At 32.1% G+C, this 19,224-nt stretch overlaps 1 protein-coding gene across 1 annotated transcript; it reads left to right on the forward strand.

The window, feature by feature from the left end:
• Positions 1–7,793: 7,793 nt before the first annotated feature.
• LOC130962064 (auxin response factor 18-like) lies at positions 7,794–11,670 on the forward strand. The gene is made up of 5 exons (XM_057888150.1): positions 7,794–8,486; positions 8,597–8,632; positions 8,765–9,908; positions 10,088–11,004; positions 11,085–11,670. Exons 3-5 carry the CDS (start codon positions 8,784–8,786, stop codon positions 11,152–11,154), a joined length of 2,112 nt encoding a protein of 703 aa, XP_057744133.1. The 5' UTR covers positions 7,794–8,486; positions 8,597–8,632; positions 8,765–8,783; the 3' UTR covers positions 11,155–11,670.
• Positions 11,671–19,224: the final 7,554 nt, after the last annotated feature.

Here is a 19,224-nt window from a genome sequence, read left to right on the forward strand (position 1 = left end):
TATTAGTTCCCTAAAATTTTTAATACTAAAAAAAATTATTGTATTTAACTTAACGTTCATAATTTTATATATATAACATCTATAATTATACTACATTTAAAATTATCTATTTATTTTAGTAATAATTAAAAAAGAAACAAATTTAAAAGTCAACTATTTTAATTTATATTAACACTTTTAATTAACAGTCTAATATCTTTAGTTCAGCAAATTAACACCATATAGTACTTTTAATCAATATTTTTAATATTATTGACTACTGTTTATTGAAAATAATAAATTGTATTCATCCTGCAACATGATTCATTAGAGAATACAAAGTAAAAAATTTAAATTTCTCTAGGCTGATTTTTAATTTATTGTCTTCCAATTTTTTAAAGTGTTTATCTCAAGATAGATATGTTTATGATGACAAATTGTGTGGAGAAATAAAGGTGACCGAATTTTAATATCCATCTCGATGAGGCCATTAATTAATAGTAGATAGGTTATAGGAAGGCAGTTCATAAGTAACAGTTTATTGTTTATTATTTGTTGTAATGTTAGGAAAAAGTCAAATCCATGTTTCATCAATTAAGATACAAACATTGCTTCTCTCCAACTTGTCTCATGACACCAAATTTGAGTGTCTCGACATTAAAATAAATTAAACATGCCTAATTATTTTTAATAATTTAAACATCTCTTGCAATTTAAGTTCATTATTATATATGATCTTTAAATATATAAATAATATATCTACTCTACTTTAATAGCTAGCAATAGTAGCTCTAAATTTCATTTATCCTAAAAATTTTAACTAATAAAAATATACAAATAATTATATTTTTAACACATTTTTATATATTTAAAAATCTTTTCTAAATTTGTATAAATTTTGCATAACTACTTTATTTTATTTTATTTATTTTATGTGATATTATGTCATTATATTATTTATATAAAATACTTAACCGATAAAAATAGATATATAAATAATTATATCTCTAATAAAATGAAATATATTAGCTTAGTCTAAGAAGAATCACACATATAATCATAATCACAATTAGGACACATAAATCAAAGGTGAGGAAATGATTTAGAGAGATATGAACATATATATATTGACTCAATTAGCTAATTAATCACTCAATTTTATGGATATAGAAGGTTTGGGTGTGTTATTCTCAGATGTGGAGTTATGGCGTATAAGATAAAAATGTGGGATAGATTTTTCTGAGCCAAAGGTACAACAACTCGGATCATGCGAGTTCTTTGGAAATGAAATTTTGCTTCACAAATAGCATGGTCCGATTTGCAGCTAATGGAATTTGAAATCTGAAACACGCAACTCAGACCCTCCATTTTGCTTGTTCTGGCTAAATTTATTGAGCAAAACGCAACTTGGATCGTCCGTTTTCAGGAACACAATTCGCAGGGTCCAAGTTCTGGTTCTGTGATCCCACAACGAGGTGAAGCATCTCTCCTCCCCATATGCGAGTCCAACACCTCCTTTCCTTCTATATTCAAATTAAAAAACGCATAAATATCAGTGTAAGAAAATTTAAATAAAAATGAGAAAAAAAATATGAATAAGAGTTTGGGGTGATTGGGACAGATGCATTGTAGAACTACAAAGACAAATTCATTGCAAAGAAGGTGAGAGAGAGAGAGAGAGAAATAGAGAGGGGACAGAGATTCACTTCAACGTCCACCTCTTATGCGCTCATGCCTCTAAAATTCAATTTCAGATATTAATATTAGGAAATGAATGAACATTATTAATCAATGAAGCATGCATCCACATCACATGCACATACATACATGACAACTTCCCTTTGCGGTTTCCCCCTCAATTTATGAATCACTGCTTTTAATTGCTTTCATATCAACATATGTTTGCATTGCTGTTCTCTTTAATTCCTCATCTCGTTCCTTCACATCAACAACACACAAATTATAGATACAACTCAACAACATATGACTTCTTATTAATTTCTTCTAAAAAACTCTTTGTGCTTAGCTTTTAACTTAATTAGCTGTAATATATAATCTATAAGAGAGAATCACTAAAAAAAATAACTATTATGATGGAAGAGCCTAAAGTCTTATAATATAGTTGTTTAAGTATTTGTACGTCTAGTTTAACTTTGCGATGTTTCACTTGATTTTTTATGGGCTAAAACTTTTCACTAATCTGAATTCTCTACAAAAAAAATTTAATTTTAAGAAAGTTATTCTAATAAAGAGGTTTAAACATTTTTTTATAAAGATATTTTTAAATAATTAAAATTTAATATATATAATTGATTGAATTATGTTATTTTTATTAAAATTAAATAAGTCAAAACATTTGACTGAAAAATTAGTAAATTATACTTTGAACCTGTTTGAACTAATATTTTTTTAATAAAAAATAACTTCAATATTCTTCTTCTTCTTATTATTATATAAAAATTTTGAGAATCCTAAATTCTAACCGTTTTATTTTCTTCGTTATAGAGTTAAGATTGAAGGTTTTCAAAATTAAAACGTATATATAACAAGAATGTTTTAGTTATTTTCTATAATAGAATTATGTAGTCATTTTCTACCAAAAAAATATTAATTTAGATCGGTTCAAGATTTGGTTTATCGATTTTTTGACAAAATCAATTTGTCTGATCTAATTTTGACAAAAATAACACAGTTTAATTGATTATATGTATTCAATTTTAATTACTAAAAAATATTTTTAGAAAAAAGCGCTTTAAGCATCTTTATCAAAGTGACTCTCTTTCATTTTTGGCTGGCCAACTCTAAACAAAAAGTATTAATATAATAAATCACAAGGTCTTAACACGAAAAAACTAAAGCTGTTAAAATGGGTTAAATTTATCGGATTAGTTTATTTACCCATTTTTTTTATTGAAAAATGATATTTTTGTCAAAATATTTTTTAAAAAAATAAAATAAAAGGATAAATAGACCAACTTGTTTAACCTATTGAGTTGGCCATAAATAGTTCAAAAAATCATGATCCATAAATAAGACAAATTTAAACGGACCAACCTGTTTAACCCATATATTTAAATGAGTCGAATCTAAATAGGTCAAGTTGACCTGTTTGTCAATACTAAAAAAAATAATCACCACTATAATAATAAAAATATCTAACATCTTATTATAAGACTTTTTTTTTCTTTAGATGATATCCTCTTCATAAGAAATTATTTTTCAAATTTTGGTCCCAAAGATAGATTCATACCATTAACTTGATTATTATTAATTTATTATTATGAGAATCAAGTTCGTTCTATTTAACCTTGCCTTATTACTCTTTCATGCTCAATTAAGTATACTAATTTAATAATTTCGTTCAGTTATCTGTCCAAAGCAATATTTAAATTCTTTTATCTGGTCATTTGAAATAATTAATTATTTTATTGAGACAAATTTAAAAGTTGTATTAGAGTTTGAATAATGATCCTTACATACGTAATCTAATTAATCAAAAGAACACCTCACATGTTGAGTTGAAATCCTAATAAAACCAAGTATGATAAGATCGGATAATTATTGCAGACACTGTTCCTTCAATATATATAGTCATCATGGCATGGCTCTTCACCAAGAACAAGATTGAATAAGAAAAACAAAAACAAACATAGAGCCACGACAACCATAATAATGATATATTGATGTATTAATAGCTATACCAGTTGTGCGGATATAGACCCAGACCAAGGCAATAACTTAATTAGTAGAAGAAAACTGGTATATATATAACAACAGAGAAAGAGAAATTAACGAAGGAAAACTAGGGACAGCAACTTTATCGAATTCTGGTCAGCATATAATCAGTAAAGAAGAGTGAGCCATTAAATGAAATCTTACATTAATCTCACATCATTAAAAGTTTTATTAATAACTATAAATTTTAAAAGTTGCTGGCCCTAGCATTCCTCATTAAAAAAATAAGATAATTTAGAGAATATATATACTTAAATAGATTTCTAAAAAATTTACGTCAAATATTTTTGTGTTAAAAAAATGGTATTACATTAAGATTTTTAAATTTTATAAATAGATTAAATTTTATTATTAACGACGATGAAATCAAAATGTTAGTAATAAGATAAAAATTCAAGTGCAGCTGACTTTATGTAAAGATGATAGTTAAGAACCGTTAGATAAAAATTTAGTCAAATCAGTCAAACTATCTAATGATTGTCAGTTATCAACTTCACGTGAAGTCGACTGCACCTGAGTTTCTACCTACTAATAATCTGTAAGTGATTATAACTAATGGGGTAATCACTAATAATCAATTAGAAACTAATATCTATGTACTTAACTGAATGATATCTGGCTCCAATATAATTATTGGGGGGAGGGGAAGAAAATTAAGAAGAAACTATTTGAAATTTGTTTGATTGGATGCATGGGTAGCAAGAAGACACATCCTCAAAGAAGATGGAAGAATTAAAATAGAAGATGAGACAAGTGATGAAGGGTGTATTTAAGTGTTGGTGGGATGGTTGCAATGCTTGCCATATAGTAGTAATACATTGAGGGTACAAATTTGCACACAAAACGGGTCATGCAAAGGTTCCAATTCAATATGGGATCGACAACTGCCTAAATTTGACGTCTGCCTCCATGTGTTTTCAATGTTACATCTTCAATTCAATGATGCCAACATCCATCTAAACCTATCTAGGTAAATCGTCTAGTTTCCATGACATCACCTAATTAACTAACTAATCCCGGGATATACATGCTTATATATATAGTTAAATTACGTATACACATAATTATTTAATTAACCTATTCATTATTTGTAAATTTGCAATTACTTTTTTTATGATATATATAAATTAAATGGGAACGAGGATCTTTCATGTATTTAGCTTTACCAAAAACACATATTTTTTGATAAATATTATTCTTGATGACACAAATATCATGTTAGAGCTTCTATATAATCAAGAGGTCTAGATTTTAGTCTTTGTTGTCTCCCAATTTCTTTTATCATAATTTTTTTTTTAAAATAAATAATTTGATGTAAAAACATTGTTGGTGTTCTTTCTATATATCTCTCTCTTTCCGGGATCCCCACCACCACTCATATTTCATTTATCAATTAGGGCAGTGCATGGCTGGGCCTTACTAAGCTAATGGTGTATGTCTTTATTTTGTTTTTTATTTTTGGTGGTTATAAGGTCTCTTTCTTGCTTATAATTATATCATCTTATGCTTCTTATTTTTATGTTTCATTTTAGCGCCGAGTCTTAGCTAGCCTTGCGTGGGCTAAGATTTTTCTTAGCTTCTTTCCGGGAATAACAAATTATTTGTCTCAATAACTTATAAAATAAATTAGAATACCTCTTATCACTGCTCTTAAAAATTTTAATTAAAAAAAAAACATATTAATAATTATTTTTAATATGTATATTTAGCTTTTATGTAATAGTTTTTTTTTTTGAATTTTTATAAGTTTTGTATAATTTTTTTAATATCTTATATTAAAATTCTTTTTTTAGAAGTTTAACAAAAATCGAATTTTAAATTTTTTAATTATAAAATTTTAATATTATATCATAAAATTACTATTTTTAAAAATTTGAGCTGACAAAACGAGTTACATGATGAATATATCTTTAATAATAGAGAAAAATATATATAATAAAATTAAGAAAATAATGAATTCAAGTCATAATGATAAATGCTATATGTGGAATGGTTAAATTTGGCCTACAGCATATAATAATTAATAACACCCCACTTTTAATTTCATTGTTGTAGCAATGACCTCAAAATTAGGGGAAAAAGTTTAGTGCCGCTCCATTTGGCAACAGTCTAGTGCTTGTTTTTAACTTCAATAGGTATGATTGGACCCTGCTATGCACCCATTAATAGATATTATCCAGCCTATAGTATAGCTTAAATGATTATATTTGCAAGATGGTTCGTTTTATTTATTTGTTTTTTTTTTTCATTTAATTGAAAGCCATCAATGTAATATAATAGATTAACCTATATATCTAATATAATAATTGACATTTTTATTAATCGTCTTGAGGTTATTGTGATAATATTTGGAGAGAAAAAAATTACCTAATTCTTCTTGGACGTATTTTTTAAAAGTATTAGTTCAATAATTTCTTGATATTAATTGAACCATATAATAATGTATCTCACTAGACATAATCTGGAAAACAAAATGAAGTAGCTACCGATATGCATTTAAGAGAAATAGGTTAAAATTCTATCTCAATGTTGGGACTTGGGAGGTCTAATAAGTAATAAGTGTCCAATATTAGAAATCTTTTAATGCACTCAAAATTCTAATAAGCGTCCAAAATTCTACCACTCAAAATATAATTTTCTTAGTTTTTAATGCACTAAAATATATTGAACAAAAATCAAAATTCTCATTTTTTTTCTCTCTTATCTAATATATTTAATCAAAGAACTCTTAATTACTTCCTTAAAGAAAAAGTCAATATTTATAATACTAGAACAAAATATTTTTAAGAAATATTTATACATATTTAAAAATTGGTATATTTATCATTTCTCTTACTATTATCATTGTTTCTTTTTAATAACACGTTAATTAGGAAACAAAAATACTTTAATATAATACGAAAAATCAGCTATAATATATATATATATATATTGTTTCATATAATTTAATGCATATTTTTATATTTAAATATATATATTATATTATATTGATAACAGATTAATAATTAGTTTTTTTTTTATACAAGTAATGTAATATGTTAGATATCAATAAATTTGTATATTAACGAGACCGTAACACAAAACTTTGACTCACTATCTACACGGAAAGCGTGGACCCATTACCAACAACCGAAACATCATTTATATGTGATGTGTGGAAAAAAAATTAATAATAATAATAATAAGGAAATGTTTGACAAAATATATCAATATTCAATATATAAATTATTTTACCTTGTTATATGGAGTATACAATTTTTATTTAATATTATTTGAAAATTTTTTACTTTATTATTATAGTAATAAATTATTGCTGAAGAAAAATGAACTTTGTCATAAACTTGTTGGATCCAAACTAATTTAGTTAATTAGTTTATCCAAAAAAATATATATTAAAATATCAAAATTTCTTGTATTCTAAAAAAAGAAAATATATTAACACATATATGAATTTTGTGAGGAATAGTAAATGTTAGCGTAAACCTCGTACCTAAAAATATTAAAAGGCGAGAGAATCTGATAGTTTGAGAACCTAGGAATCTTGAAACTTGAAAGTACTTACCAGATTTACCCAACACTGTTGTGAGAGTTACTGTTACTGTACATAGGTAATTTGAATTGCGTGGAGAATCATAAGCCATGTTTGTGGAAACATTTTCGGTCCTCCCCTCAAATGGAAAAATATTTATAAATCAAAATAAGAAGGATTAATTACAACATTATTATAATATTATTAAGATTTGATTATAAAAGTATTAAAATATTACTATTTATTAATAATTTACTTTTATTAATATTTATATCAAAATACTACTTGTGGTATACTAATGTTTAAGACAGTTAAAATTTTAATAATACAGATTTTGAAACTATAGAATGGGTTGCTTAGTAATCCTAGCTGGTACACAGATGAATTATTATTATTATCTAAAATGTAATGTAATATAAAAATGTGAAAAGATTAGAAATTGAATTAAGTTTAAGATGAAATGAAATATTGGTAACAAAAAAAACAGACAGAGAAAAGAAAAGGCCCCCTCTGCTGTCTCCTCTGCTGCGTTAAGAAGTGTGGGTCTCTCACTTTGGCCTTTTTATCATCTCTCTCTCTCTCTCTCTCTGCTTCCAACCATCCATGTCTGCCATACACTTCGTCATCACCTTCTTCCATCCCTTTCAATCCTTCAACACCAACTACTCTCTTTTCTAAACACACAATAAATAACAATTCTGTCTTCTTTTTTTTATTATTTTTTTTCTTAATTCTCTTTTTCTCTTTTCTTCTCTTCCTTTTCTTCTGGGGTGAGCTTTTTTGTGCTTAAATTTTGGAGCTTTGTGCTTAAATTTTGGAGCTTTGAAGAGATCTTGTTGGGGAGATTCTTCTGCAATTCAGTTACAGATTCTTTTGTTGCTTCTCTTATATTCTCTTTCCTCTTCACTGTCTACCTCACAGACAGGACACACTATGTTTTTCCCTGGATCTTGAGCCTTTTTTTTTTTTACGCTTTTGGCAATGTTTCAATTGTAAACTTAAACACTGCCTCTTCCAATTTCAACTCTTCCTTCAAAATTCTCCTTTTCAAGCATCCTCCACGGAGAGTTGTTTCTCTTCCATGGACTTTCACATGGCTCTCGTTCTTCCATGAAAGCTACCCTTTTCGACTCCCCCAATTGTTTCAAAGTTGTGGATAGACAAAAGAAGTTTGGTTTAATTGACAGCAAAATAGGGAAGGAAGCTTCTGGAGTCTGAATTCTTCGGTCAGCAAAATTGGATGGTATTCATAGTTTGCATCCACTTTCTGAGGTTTTCCTGATTTTGTAATTGGCACTGATTTTTATTTTACTTTATTTATTAATTTATTTTTTGCTTTTCTTCTGGTTTCAGCTTTGCTGTGAATTGTGATCCTATATGCTTTTTCAGGTAATTAATTTTTCTCTCTTTTTTTTTTTTCCATTAAAAAAAATTGGCTACACCCGATAATTGCTTGTCATGAATATCGAATAGTGTGGGTGAATTAAGGAAAATTGATGAAAGTGTGAGAATTTGATGCAGTGAAAAAGCTAATCTGAGGATGATAACGTTTATGGAGTCAAAGGAGAAAACAAGAGAAGCAGTGGAGAAGTGTCTGGACCCTCAGCTATGGCATGCGTGTGCAGGTGGCATGGTGCAGATGCCACAGGTGAACACAAAGGTCTATTACTTCCCTCAGGGCCATGCTGAGCATGCATGTGGTCCTGTGAACTTTAGGACCTGCCCCAAAGTGGTTCCACCTATGGTTCCATGCAGGGTTGTTGCTGTGAAGTACATGGCTGATCCTGAGACTGATGAGGTCTATGCCAAGCTTAGGCTTCTTCCTCTCAGTGGCAATGATGCTGATTATGGAAATGATGCTGGTGTTGTTGGAGGAGGTGGAATCCATGAACCTGAGGCTCAGGATAAGCCTGCTTCATTTGCAAAGACCTTGACTCAATCCGATGCCAACAACGGTGGGGGGTTTTCGGTTCCTAGGTATTGTGCCGAGACCATTTTCCCGCGGCTGGACTACTCGGCCGACCCTCCGGTGCAGAGCATACTTGCAAAAGATGTTCACGGCGAGACGTGGAAGTTTAGGCACATTTATAGGGGCACGCCGAGGCGGCACCTCCTAACTACCGGTTGGAGTACTTTTGTGAATCACAAGAAGCTTGTGGCTGGGGACTCAATTGTGTTTTTGAGGGCGGACAATGGGGAACTGTGTGTTGGGATTCGGAGAGCAAAGAAGGGTCTAGGAGGCGGGCCTGAGGCTTCTTCAGGTTGGAATCCGGCGGGTGGAAATTGTCCAATGCCTTATGGTGGATTTCCAGGGTTTCTGAAGGAGGATGATATGAGGCTCTTGAGAAATGGATTGGACACTGGCACCAGAATGATGGGGAAGGGAAAAGTGCGGCCTGAAGCCGTCATTGAAGCTGCTACTCTTGCTGCCAACAAGCAATCTTTTGAGGTCGTTTACTACCCTCGCGCGAGTACGCCCGAGTTCTGTGTGAAGGCCTCACTGGTTGAAGCTGCACTGCAGATTAGGTGGTGCTCTGGAATAAGGTTCAAGATGGCCTTTGAAACCGAGGACTCGTCGCGAATTAGCTGGTTTATGGGTACCATATCTTCAGTTCAGGTTGCTGATCCCCTTGGATGGCCTAACTCACCTTGGAGGCTTCTTCAGGTAACAAACATATTCAACTAGAACAGAACATTACATAGTTCTGAAATATGCTGAATTTGGTAGAAACTATTAATATATATTTGCACATTGCGCTCAATAATGTTAAGAAGCAATTCAACCATACAATGCATGATTCCTAATCAATGAAGTTTATAACTCTCTTAAGAATATGTTGATAGGTTACATGGGACGAACCAGATTTACTTCAAAATGTGAGAAGAGTGAGTCCATGGCTTGTTGAATTGGTATCAAACATGCCTGCCCTTCATCTTTCGCCTTTCTCACCACCGCGGAAGAAATTAAGATTGCCCCAACATCCGGATTTTCCCCTTGATGGCCAAATTCATGTGCCAACATTTTCCAGCAACCTTTTAGGTCCGAGTAACCCCTATGGTTGTGTACCCGAAACTACTCCTGCTGGCATGCAGGGAGCCAGGCATGGTCATTATGGTATATCCTTATCAGATCTCCACCTCAGTAAACTGCAGTCAGGTCTATATTCGGCTGGTTTCCCGTCTCTTGATCACGCTGCTACACCAATCAGGGTCCCCAATAACTTACTATTGCAAAAACCCAGCACCAGTGAAAGTGTCTCTTGCTTGTTATCTATGGCGAGTTCTGTGCAATCCTCAAAGAAACCAGATGAAGGCAAGACACCACAGCTTGTGCTTTTTGGCCAAAAGATTCTCACAGAGCAGCAGCTCTCTCTCAGCAGCTCTGGTGATGCTGTCTCCCCTGTTCTTACCGGAAATAGTTCATCCGATGGAAATGCTGATAAACTCAATAACTTTTCTGATGGTTCTGGTTCTGCTCTGCATCAGCAAGGCATACCAGAACGTTCCTCTTGTGAGAGGTTCCCGTGGTATAGGGATCACCGTCAAGAAACCGAGGCTGGTTTGGAGACCGGTCACTGCAAAGTTTTTATGGAATCGGAAGATGTAGGTCGGACATTGGACCTCTCGTTGCTTGCTTCGTACGATGAACTGCACAGAAAGCTAGCAGACATGTTTGGCATCGAAAAATCCGAGATGCTAAGTCATGTGCTCTACCGAGACATAAATGGTGCAGTCAAACACCTTGGAGATGAACCATTCAGGTAAGAAAATAAATGCAAAATTGAAATCCAACTTAAGGCTTGACATGTTTATCTCATTGTCCTTTATGTTATTGTTGCAGTGATTTCTCAAGAACAACAAAGAGATTGACTATTCTAATGGATTCCAGCAGTGACAATGTAGGAGTGTAGTTGAAGAAAAAATAAAACCAATTCTTTTTTACCCTTTTCAATTGTATAGTTGGTTTATCAAATCCTCTATATTCCCATTTATGACCCCTTTTACTCCTTCCTTAAGAATTGGAAGGAAGGATCTGATTTTTGAATATCATACTCTCCAAGATAATTCTTTCTTGATCTATGATCTATCTTGGAGACATATTTTGTATTTTGGATTTTGAGATTTTATTGCAGTGATCATAACTCTTGATCCTTTATTCCTTCTTGCTTCTCAATTTTGACTTGGCACATCTTTGTTGTTCTAAATTTTGTTGAAAGGGTAGAGAACCTGATATAAATAGATTGGTCTGTATTATTGTATTGTGTATCAATTGCAAACACTTAAATTGAAAACAGAGAAAGTGACTCTGTTGTTGTTCTGCAATTAACCTCAAGATATTTTTACATTTTTGTCATGTTGCTGCCATCACATACATATAAAACAGTTTCATGTTGCATTAAATTTGGCCCTTAGCCCCAAAATGTATGTAAACATAATAACTCTTGTCAACAGAATAATCAATTGGGGGGTCTGTCTGTTCTGGTTTGGTTGGTGGAAAATTGGTGCATGGTTTTGTTAGGAACTTCACTTTCAAGTCAAATTCAAATATTAATGAGTGGCAATATGGTAGGTTTAATAATGTGTATTTATTTTGCTCCTTGTTAAAAATGCAAAAACTAGAAGCAAGGTCTTTCAACCTTCTTATGCATTTATTAATTAATTGCATATTAAACGATATAGTAGCTTAGCACATAAGTAAACCCAAGAAAAATGAGGTGAACAAATGTGAACAAGTTTCAGTTCATGAGACACACAGAGATTAATAATCTTCCCAAAATAATAATGTTAGCTTGGTTGACCCGGAAAATTAAAGCACAAATTGAAGGAAAATATTTAGTTAGTTGAAGGGGCCGGGTGTGTAATCACGGGTTAGAGAAACATATGTACATAGGTAGAGTTGACTTAATGAGAAGTTTTATCACAGGGATCATGATCCATCATTCTCATCAACTAATCACTTGCCACATGGAAAATAATCAATCACAGATAATTAAATCAAACGTGCATGCCTCCACCCAAGGTTCCTAACATTAACATCTAAATTGAGATTTTTGTTGGAATACAAACCTAACACCATTTAAATTTATTTGAAAAACTATGCTTACAACTGTCATTCTATGGGGTAAAATTATCATAATTATTCAAACAATTTCTTTCTCTATTTTTTAAATCATGGTCTTGTCCTCTCTTTTTCATCTAAAGAATCACTCATGGAAATTTGAGTTAGGAATGTTAAGGCTGCGTTTGTTTACAGAGACAGGACACTGAGACACAAAATCGTATTTGGTAAAGGAGACATGAATAGAGACAATGTTTCCAGAGATATTGAATTAGTATATTGTATGTCTATCCTGACAAAAAGGACACAGAGACACTAATAAAGAACACAACTTATTTTTTATTTTTTTTTCATTATTCTTATTAATTTTTCATAATTATATTTTTTATTGTTATATTTTTCATCTCAAATTTTTTAAATAAAAAAAATGAAAATAAATTGAATTTTCATAATTTCTTCTAATTTATCACCAAACAAAATACAATAACACAAAATTTTATCTTTGTAGATCCGTATCTTGTCTTTTCTTGTTTTCAGGTGTCTTGTTCTTAGAAACAAATACTGTGAACATCTTTTTACCAAATTAGTAATACCTTACAAATAGATTATTAGCTAATATTACTGGTAATTTGTAACCAACAATAATATATAAAAATCCAGAAGAAAATTCAACGAAACACAGGTCCCATGGTGATGCCGCAAAGTATGGATGGATTATATAATTAATAGTTTTAATGAAAGAAATAAGAAAAGGAAAAAAAAGCACATATGATAGCAAAGCATGGGTGGTGATATCGGGATTGTAAAAGGCAGAGGGAGTTGTCAAACACAAAGTCAATAATAGGTTAGATTCGGAGCGTGACAAGCATAAAATAATGCTATTTGGTAACTAATATAAGAAACAGAAAGATTATTAATTAATTATATGGACTAACAAGAAGAAGCAGAAGAGAAGGGAGACACATTATTCCAGTTTGACTCACTACACAATGACACAAGACACAACAAAACAAATGAAATAAGATAAGATAATATTTAACAAGGCACACGTGAGAACGTGGGGCCATGCATGGTAAAGTAAAGGTAAAGTTAAAGACTTGTTTGGTAATACCTAATAATAATAATAATAATAAATAAATAAAAAGTGGGTTGCTTCACGTGCGGCTGACATCATCGACGGTGCCCTTACGCATGTGTTGCGGCGGGTTGGCTGCCGGGCTGTTTTCTTCTCTCACTACATTCAAATTCATAACATCATTACAAAATAATTTATAAAAATTAATTAATCAGTTAATATTTATAAATTTAAAAAATTACAATTTAAAATAAATTAATTAATTCTCTAGCATTATTTATATTAGAAAATATACTTTACATGAGGGTTTTTTTTTTAGTGACGTTAATTAAAAAAAATTAATCTAAAAGAGTTAATATTAAAAAGTAAGGAGTTCCATTACCACATCTCTAATGCAACTTATTATTAATAGAGGTTAATGCACATTTTACTTTTTCAATGCATGGAAGACTTTATTCTAGCAATTTGCAACGTTACTAATAATATTTCTGTCAACTTCTACTAATTTTTATTTATAATTGTATTTAATGGAAGTGTCTTTATGAATGTATCTAATAAAAATGTCTTTTTTATAGATATGTTTAATAAAAATGTCTTTATAAATATATTTTTTAGATATATTTTTTTATATATAATGTATTTAAAATATAATAATTAATTAATATTGATAATAAATTGGTAGATAATATGTTACTATACTTTTTCTTATTCTAGTTATACATTATTAAAATTTATTGCTTGCACGTGATTTTTTTTTTAATTTATGCGTATAGAAGGAAAGTAATGAATGACTAGTTGTGTGCGTTGTATTTTTATTTTATTATATATAAATTTAGATAAAAGCATCAAAACCCAGTTTGTACATTTTTCTAAATTTTAGTTGGAGCTTAGCTAGAAGCAAACATGAGTAGAAGTGGGATGTTTGGACATGTCCAACCTTGTTTGTCATCGTATTTATTCATCATCACATGTCACTCAAAAAAGAAAAGAAAATTCCATGGAACCAAGCTAAGCTAGCTAGGTTGAAGCTTCCATGTTCAAAGCATTAAGTGTATACAATACAACTCTAGGAAACTGAGAAGACAGAATCCGAAACACAAGGATCCCTACAAAACAAATAGATCTTGAGTTGGATCATGTGACACAGCTTATGAAGAAACCGTATCATCAACGACATCTCTTCGTTAATTGCCTCAATAATTATTATATGAATGTGCCTACAACATCACACACTCATACATATAGAGAAAAAAAAAAGGAAAAAGAAATGACTGCATATAAATTATATATACTTTGATATCGAAGTGAAGATATTTAGAATAATTTATTAGTGTATGAAAAGTGATTTGTGTAGAAGAAGAATAGAGATCGATGGAGGAAATTAAACAAGAGGAAATAAAGGTGACAAGAAGAGTTTCCTCTTCAGTATTAATAGTATTTCTTCATTCATTCAGGTTGGACTAGTCTTGTTTTCAGGACCCACCATTTTGCCACCAAATATGGCATGCTTTTCTATCCATGCATGATATTAAACAAACATAAATAACTCAGACTCTATCTCCATGGCCTGGTTATAACCTGAACTTAACATGGCTTTACGATCTCGTCAAGAAAACGTCAATTTCCAAATGAAATAAATAAGAATATTAAGAAGATAAAAAGTCAGGGAAAAAGAAAAAGAAAAAAAGGAAATATTAAAAGGAAGTAATTAAGTGGGCCCGCCCTAGTTGTTTTGAATTTGATGGATCCAAGTATATATGTGCCTCATTTGCATTCAATGTACAGTTGCTTCCATTCTGTCCTCTCCTTCATGTATGGCTACTATTATCTTTACCATCTTAACATTGTTGTTGACACTTACACATACCTCTTTGATTTCTTGTAGGCATTCTAACTTTTTATTGATATGGGAGAGGAGGAGAAGTGGACATAAATTGATTAAATCAAATAATTAATAAAAATAATTTATATTCAATATTTTTTTATAAAATTAAAAAAAGTTGAGTTTTTATGATAGTTATTACGGACCAGATCCTCAGATCCCGCACTCAGAACGACCTCCGACTCGGATACTTGAAGTTGGCACCACTCTTTCTTTTTAGAAGGCTTAAACTGGCCTCTGCATCTTTTAACCACTATTTAAATTCAAATATTTCGTTTATCTTAGCTAAATAAGATAAGACGATGAGATAACTTTCATCAAGCTAAATATAGGGGAGCCAAAGCTTCCTTTAGGTACGTCATTCATTCCACACACTTTATACCTCTTAGATCCATTCTGACTTGAGTATCGGAGTATCTTTACAGGTACTACCCCTCATTGCTCCAATCAGACGATTTGATAACTCCCTCGACCAGCAAGTCCCCGATCCATCTCACAATCCGTATCAAAAACTTTCAATACATTGACACCGTCTGTAGGAACTGAAACATCATGACGGCATGGCGGATAATCCCGAAAAGCAATCCCCAAGCCACCACCATAACTCACACACACGAAGCCCAACTCCTGAATATCGGGAGACCATCCTTCCCACCCATGGAAAGATAATAGGACATTGTACATCGCCAACCAACCCTGCCCCAGCAACAACCAAAAGAAGACAACCGCCCACCCTCCAGAACCCGGGCCCTCGACGGCTAGGGAGAAAAAGCAGTCCAAATAATTCAAGAACTATGCCTCCGAGTGCAAGACCTCGAAGGTCGAGTTACGACCAAGGAATGGTATCACGCAGAATACGGAAGCCATGCGACTTCCAGAACCTGATCTCACCGTGAAACCAGAAACAACAGGTCACCTGAATAGCGACACAGCAAGAGACACGACTGCAGCATTTTCCGGGACCCAGAACGCCGACGTGAAGAAGACGACCACGGCTCCACCGTAAAACCAAGCGAGCAAGAAGCGAACATGTCGTAGTGGGAGCCACCCCTTTCACCGAAAGAATTCTAAGAGCCAAGCTTCCAAAGGGCTTTGACAAGAATAAAACCTAAAATACAACGGGACCAAAAATTTTCAGGAACACCTAACGGCCTTTGAGGCCAGAATGAACTTGGAAGGAGCTACCAACGCGGTCCAGTGCAGGGCTTTTCCAGTAACCCTGGCCGTCCTCGCAATCAAATGGTTCAACGTCCTCTCAAATGGCTCCAGAACCAGCTTTCATGATATCTCCACAGTAACCGACGACATGGCTACATACTTCGTCCATGAAGGATGTTGTGGCCACCACGTAGGAGGGAAACGCTGGCCCAAAAAATCGTCTGATCAAGCTACTTCTGGCCTTCCATCATAAAGGACTCCCTATAATTAGTCAAAAGTTGCGACAAGTGCCAAATCCATTTCGATTTTTACCAAGCCGCCCCACAAAAGCTCAGCACCATAATGGCAGATCGGCTCTTCGGAACACGGGAATTGACCTCGTCGGCCCTTTTTCACAGCTCCCAGGCAACTTTGACACCTCGTCGTTGTAATCTTAAACAACAGAACCCAAGTCGCGGGACACACCACGGTAGAGGAAAATGCGAAATCAGTAGATTGAGAAAATGCGAAGCAATGTGAAGAAAGAAAACTAGGAAAAATAAAAGAAGATAAAAAACTGTTACAGAAGCAAAAGACCAAAAACACCCCAAAGAAGATAAAAATGTGAAAGGCAAAAGCAGAAAAACAACCCAAACATCCCTTCACATTAAGTGTCATTATGACACCTGGAAAAGCGTAACCGACGAAACCTCTCCCGATAAAAACGACGAGCGCATGTCAAAGCGACCAAAACCACGGAACGGTTATCCACCCCCAACAGATGACGCACCCTACTCCCAACCACGGGATGGCCCAAAATTTTCCGAGTTCCAAAACTCGACTCGAAAAACCAAACATAAATTACAAGCCTCTCTAAACACAGCAATGGAAAGTGATGACATTAAACTCACTAAACTCGCATACAGACCTAATTTTCGGGTTTCATATCAGAACGGCCTCCAGACCAGCCACACGAACTCGGGCTCTCTTCCAGCAGTCCAAATAAAATTACAAACTGTCTCAACTCGCAAGTTTTTTATTCATGTCACAATCTATACCGAAAACTTTGAGTACAATAGTACATATCAGTCTATTGACTTTGTTCTTCAAACAATATATAATAATGGAAGAGTTTTAAGTGTACTGAAAACACTAGTATTCTAATTGTTTTAATCGTTGATCTGAATTATAAAAAATATATATAATATATATTAATTAAAATCAACGGTTAAAACAACTAGAACATCAGTATTTTCGATACACTTAAAATTTTTTCTATAATAATACATCACTCGTTTTTCCGTAAGAAAATGGAGAAAAAGGAAAATTTTATAGTTTTAAGGACTATACCAAATGGACCACACACTTATGTTGAGTTGTTCCATCTTTTGCCATGAAGGTCACTGGTAAGCACTATTGTCACCCTTTATGATACAAAATGAAAATTGAATTTAAGTATAATATATTAAAAGAATTTCAAGTATATTAAGTACATTGGTATTTTTATAATTTTAACTGTTAAATTTAATTATAAAAAATATATAATATATATTAATTAAAATCAACATTAAAATATTGAAATATCAGTATTTTAATACATTTAAAAACTTTTCTAATATATTATTAGTTCTGTTTTATAAACTGACATATTTGAACAACACAATTATCAATTTTCTGCTGATTAACCACTACCACTCGTTATATTTTAGATATTGAATTATCTGGTGCCACCCTAGTGTCTGATATGTCATGATGGATAAGATATACTTCATCATATATGTAGCCTATTATTCAATTAAAATATTGTTCATCATGTGTGTTCACAAGATGCATGTATAAACATGTTACTTCCACTATCTTACACAAATTGTCAATAACGATTTCACTGAATCTTTTTATTCTAACAAGTGTGTTTAAAGGTATTTGTTTGTATAAAGTTTTTGAAGAAAAAGAAGTAATAAGTATTTATCAAACATTTTAACGCATTTAATATATTAAAATTTTGAAAACTATCATTTTAAGAAAAGAAGCTTTAACAAGTAGCTTTGTAAATTTAAAAGAGAGATGATGGGTTAGTTTTTCTAATTTTCTTTTCTTCCTTTTACTTTTTTAATTTTAAAGTGGGGCCCATGGAAGCAAGAGGCACAGGAGGAAGAAGTCATTATCTGGGAAAACCGTGTGAGAAGGTTATACAAGTTTTTAGCCAAAGTAAAAGGGCTTGAAGGGGTCATCCAAACACGACATAGATTCTGATGACGTGTCTCCATCACAGCCTCGTGCGGGTGGGTCACATTTCCAATCACTCACAAGCTACACTTGATAGAGACTTTACCACTATAACTCTATTCCACTTGTGTTCCATTTTTCTTCTTTTTTCAAGGGAACCCCAACTATCACTCAGCCTATTGGGCTTTTTTTAATCAATTCTTGAAGGTGTTATTGAAAGATTATTTGCTGAATTACACAAGATAATGAGAGTTCTTTTTTTTTTCAACTTGTGGCAGTGTCAAACATGGACCTAATAATTGGCCCATTAGATTGACAACTGGATGCCTAATTATTGATTTGGAATCAATGTAAGGCCCTACATGATGTCCAGAAATAAAAGGCCCCTACACCTTGTCCTTTAGAGAGAAGAAGAAGTCCCTACACTTAACAAAAACGAAGATACCCCCTCCCCTCCCCCCGGAAAAAATAAATAGTACATCATATATCCTAGATGTTGGTTTATAGATAAAATTGAGATTCTCTCCATGGTAAAATTCACTTAACAAAATCAATTGTGAATTTGCACCATTGGTTGAACATTCTTGTGAAACGTATGTTAA

Source organism: Arachis stenosperma, chromosome 2 (assembly GCF_014773155.1).
Source record: "Arachis stenosperma cultivar V10309 chromosome 2, arast.V10309.gnm1.PFL2, whole genome shotgun sequence".
NCBI lineage: Eukaryota > Viridiplantae > Streptophyta > Magnoliopsida > Fabales > Fabaceae > Arachis > Arachis stenosperma.

Coding starts and splice junctions, on each gene's coding strand:
- LOC130962064 (XM_057888150.1), top strand. CDS start 8,784: ATGATAACGTTTATGGAGTCAAAGGAGAAAACAAGAGAAGCAGTGGAG. Junction 9,909..10,087: donor CACCTTGGAGGCTTCTTCAG/GTAACAAACATA, acceptor ATATGTTGATAG/GTTACATGGGACGAACCAGA. Junction 11,005..11,084: donor CTTGGAGATGAACCATTCAG/GTAAGAAAATAA, acceptor TTATTGTTGCAG/TGATTTCTCAAGAACAACAA.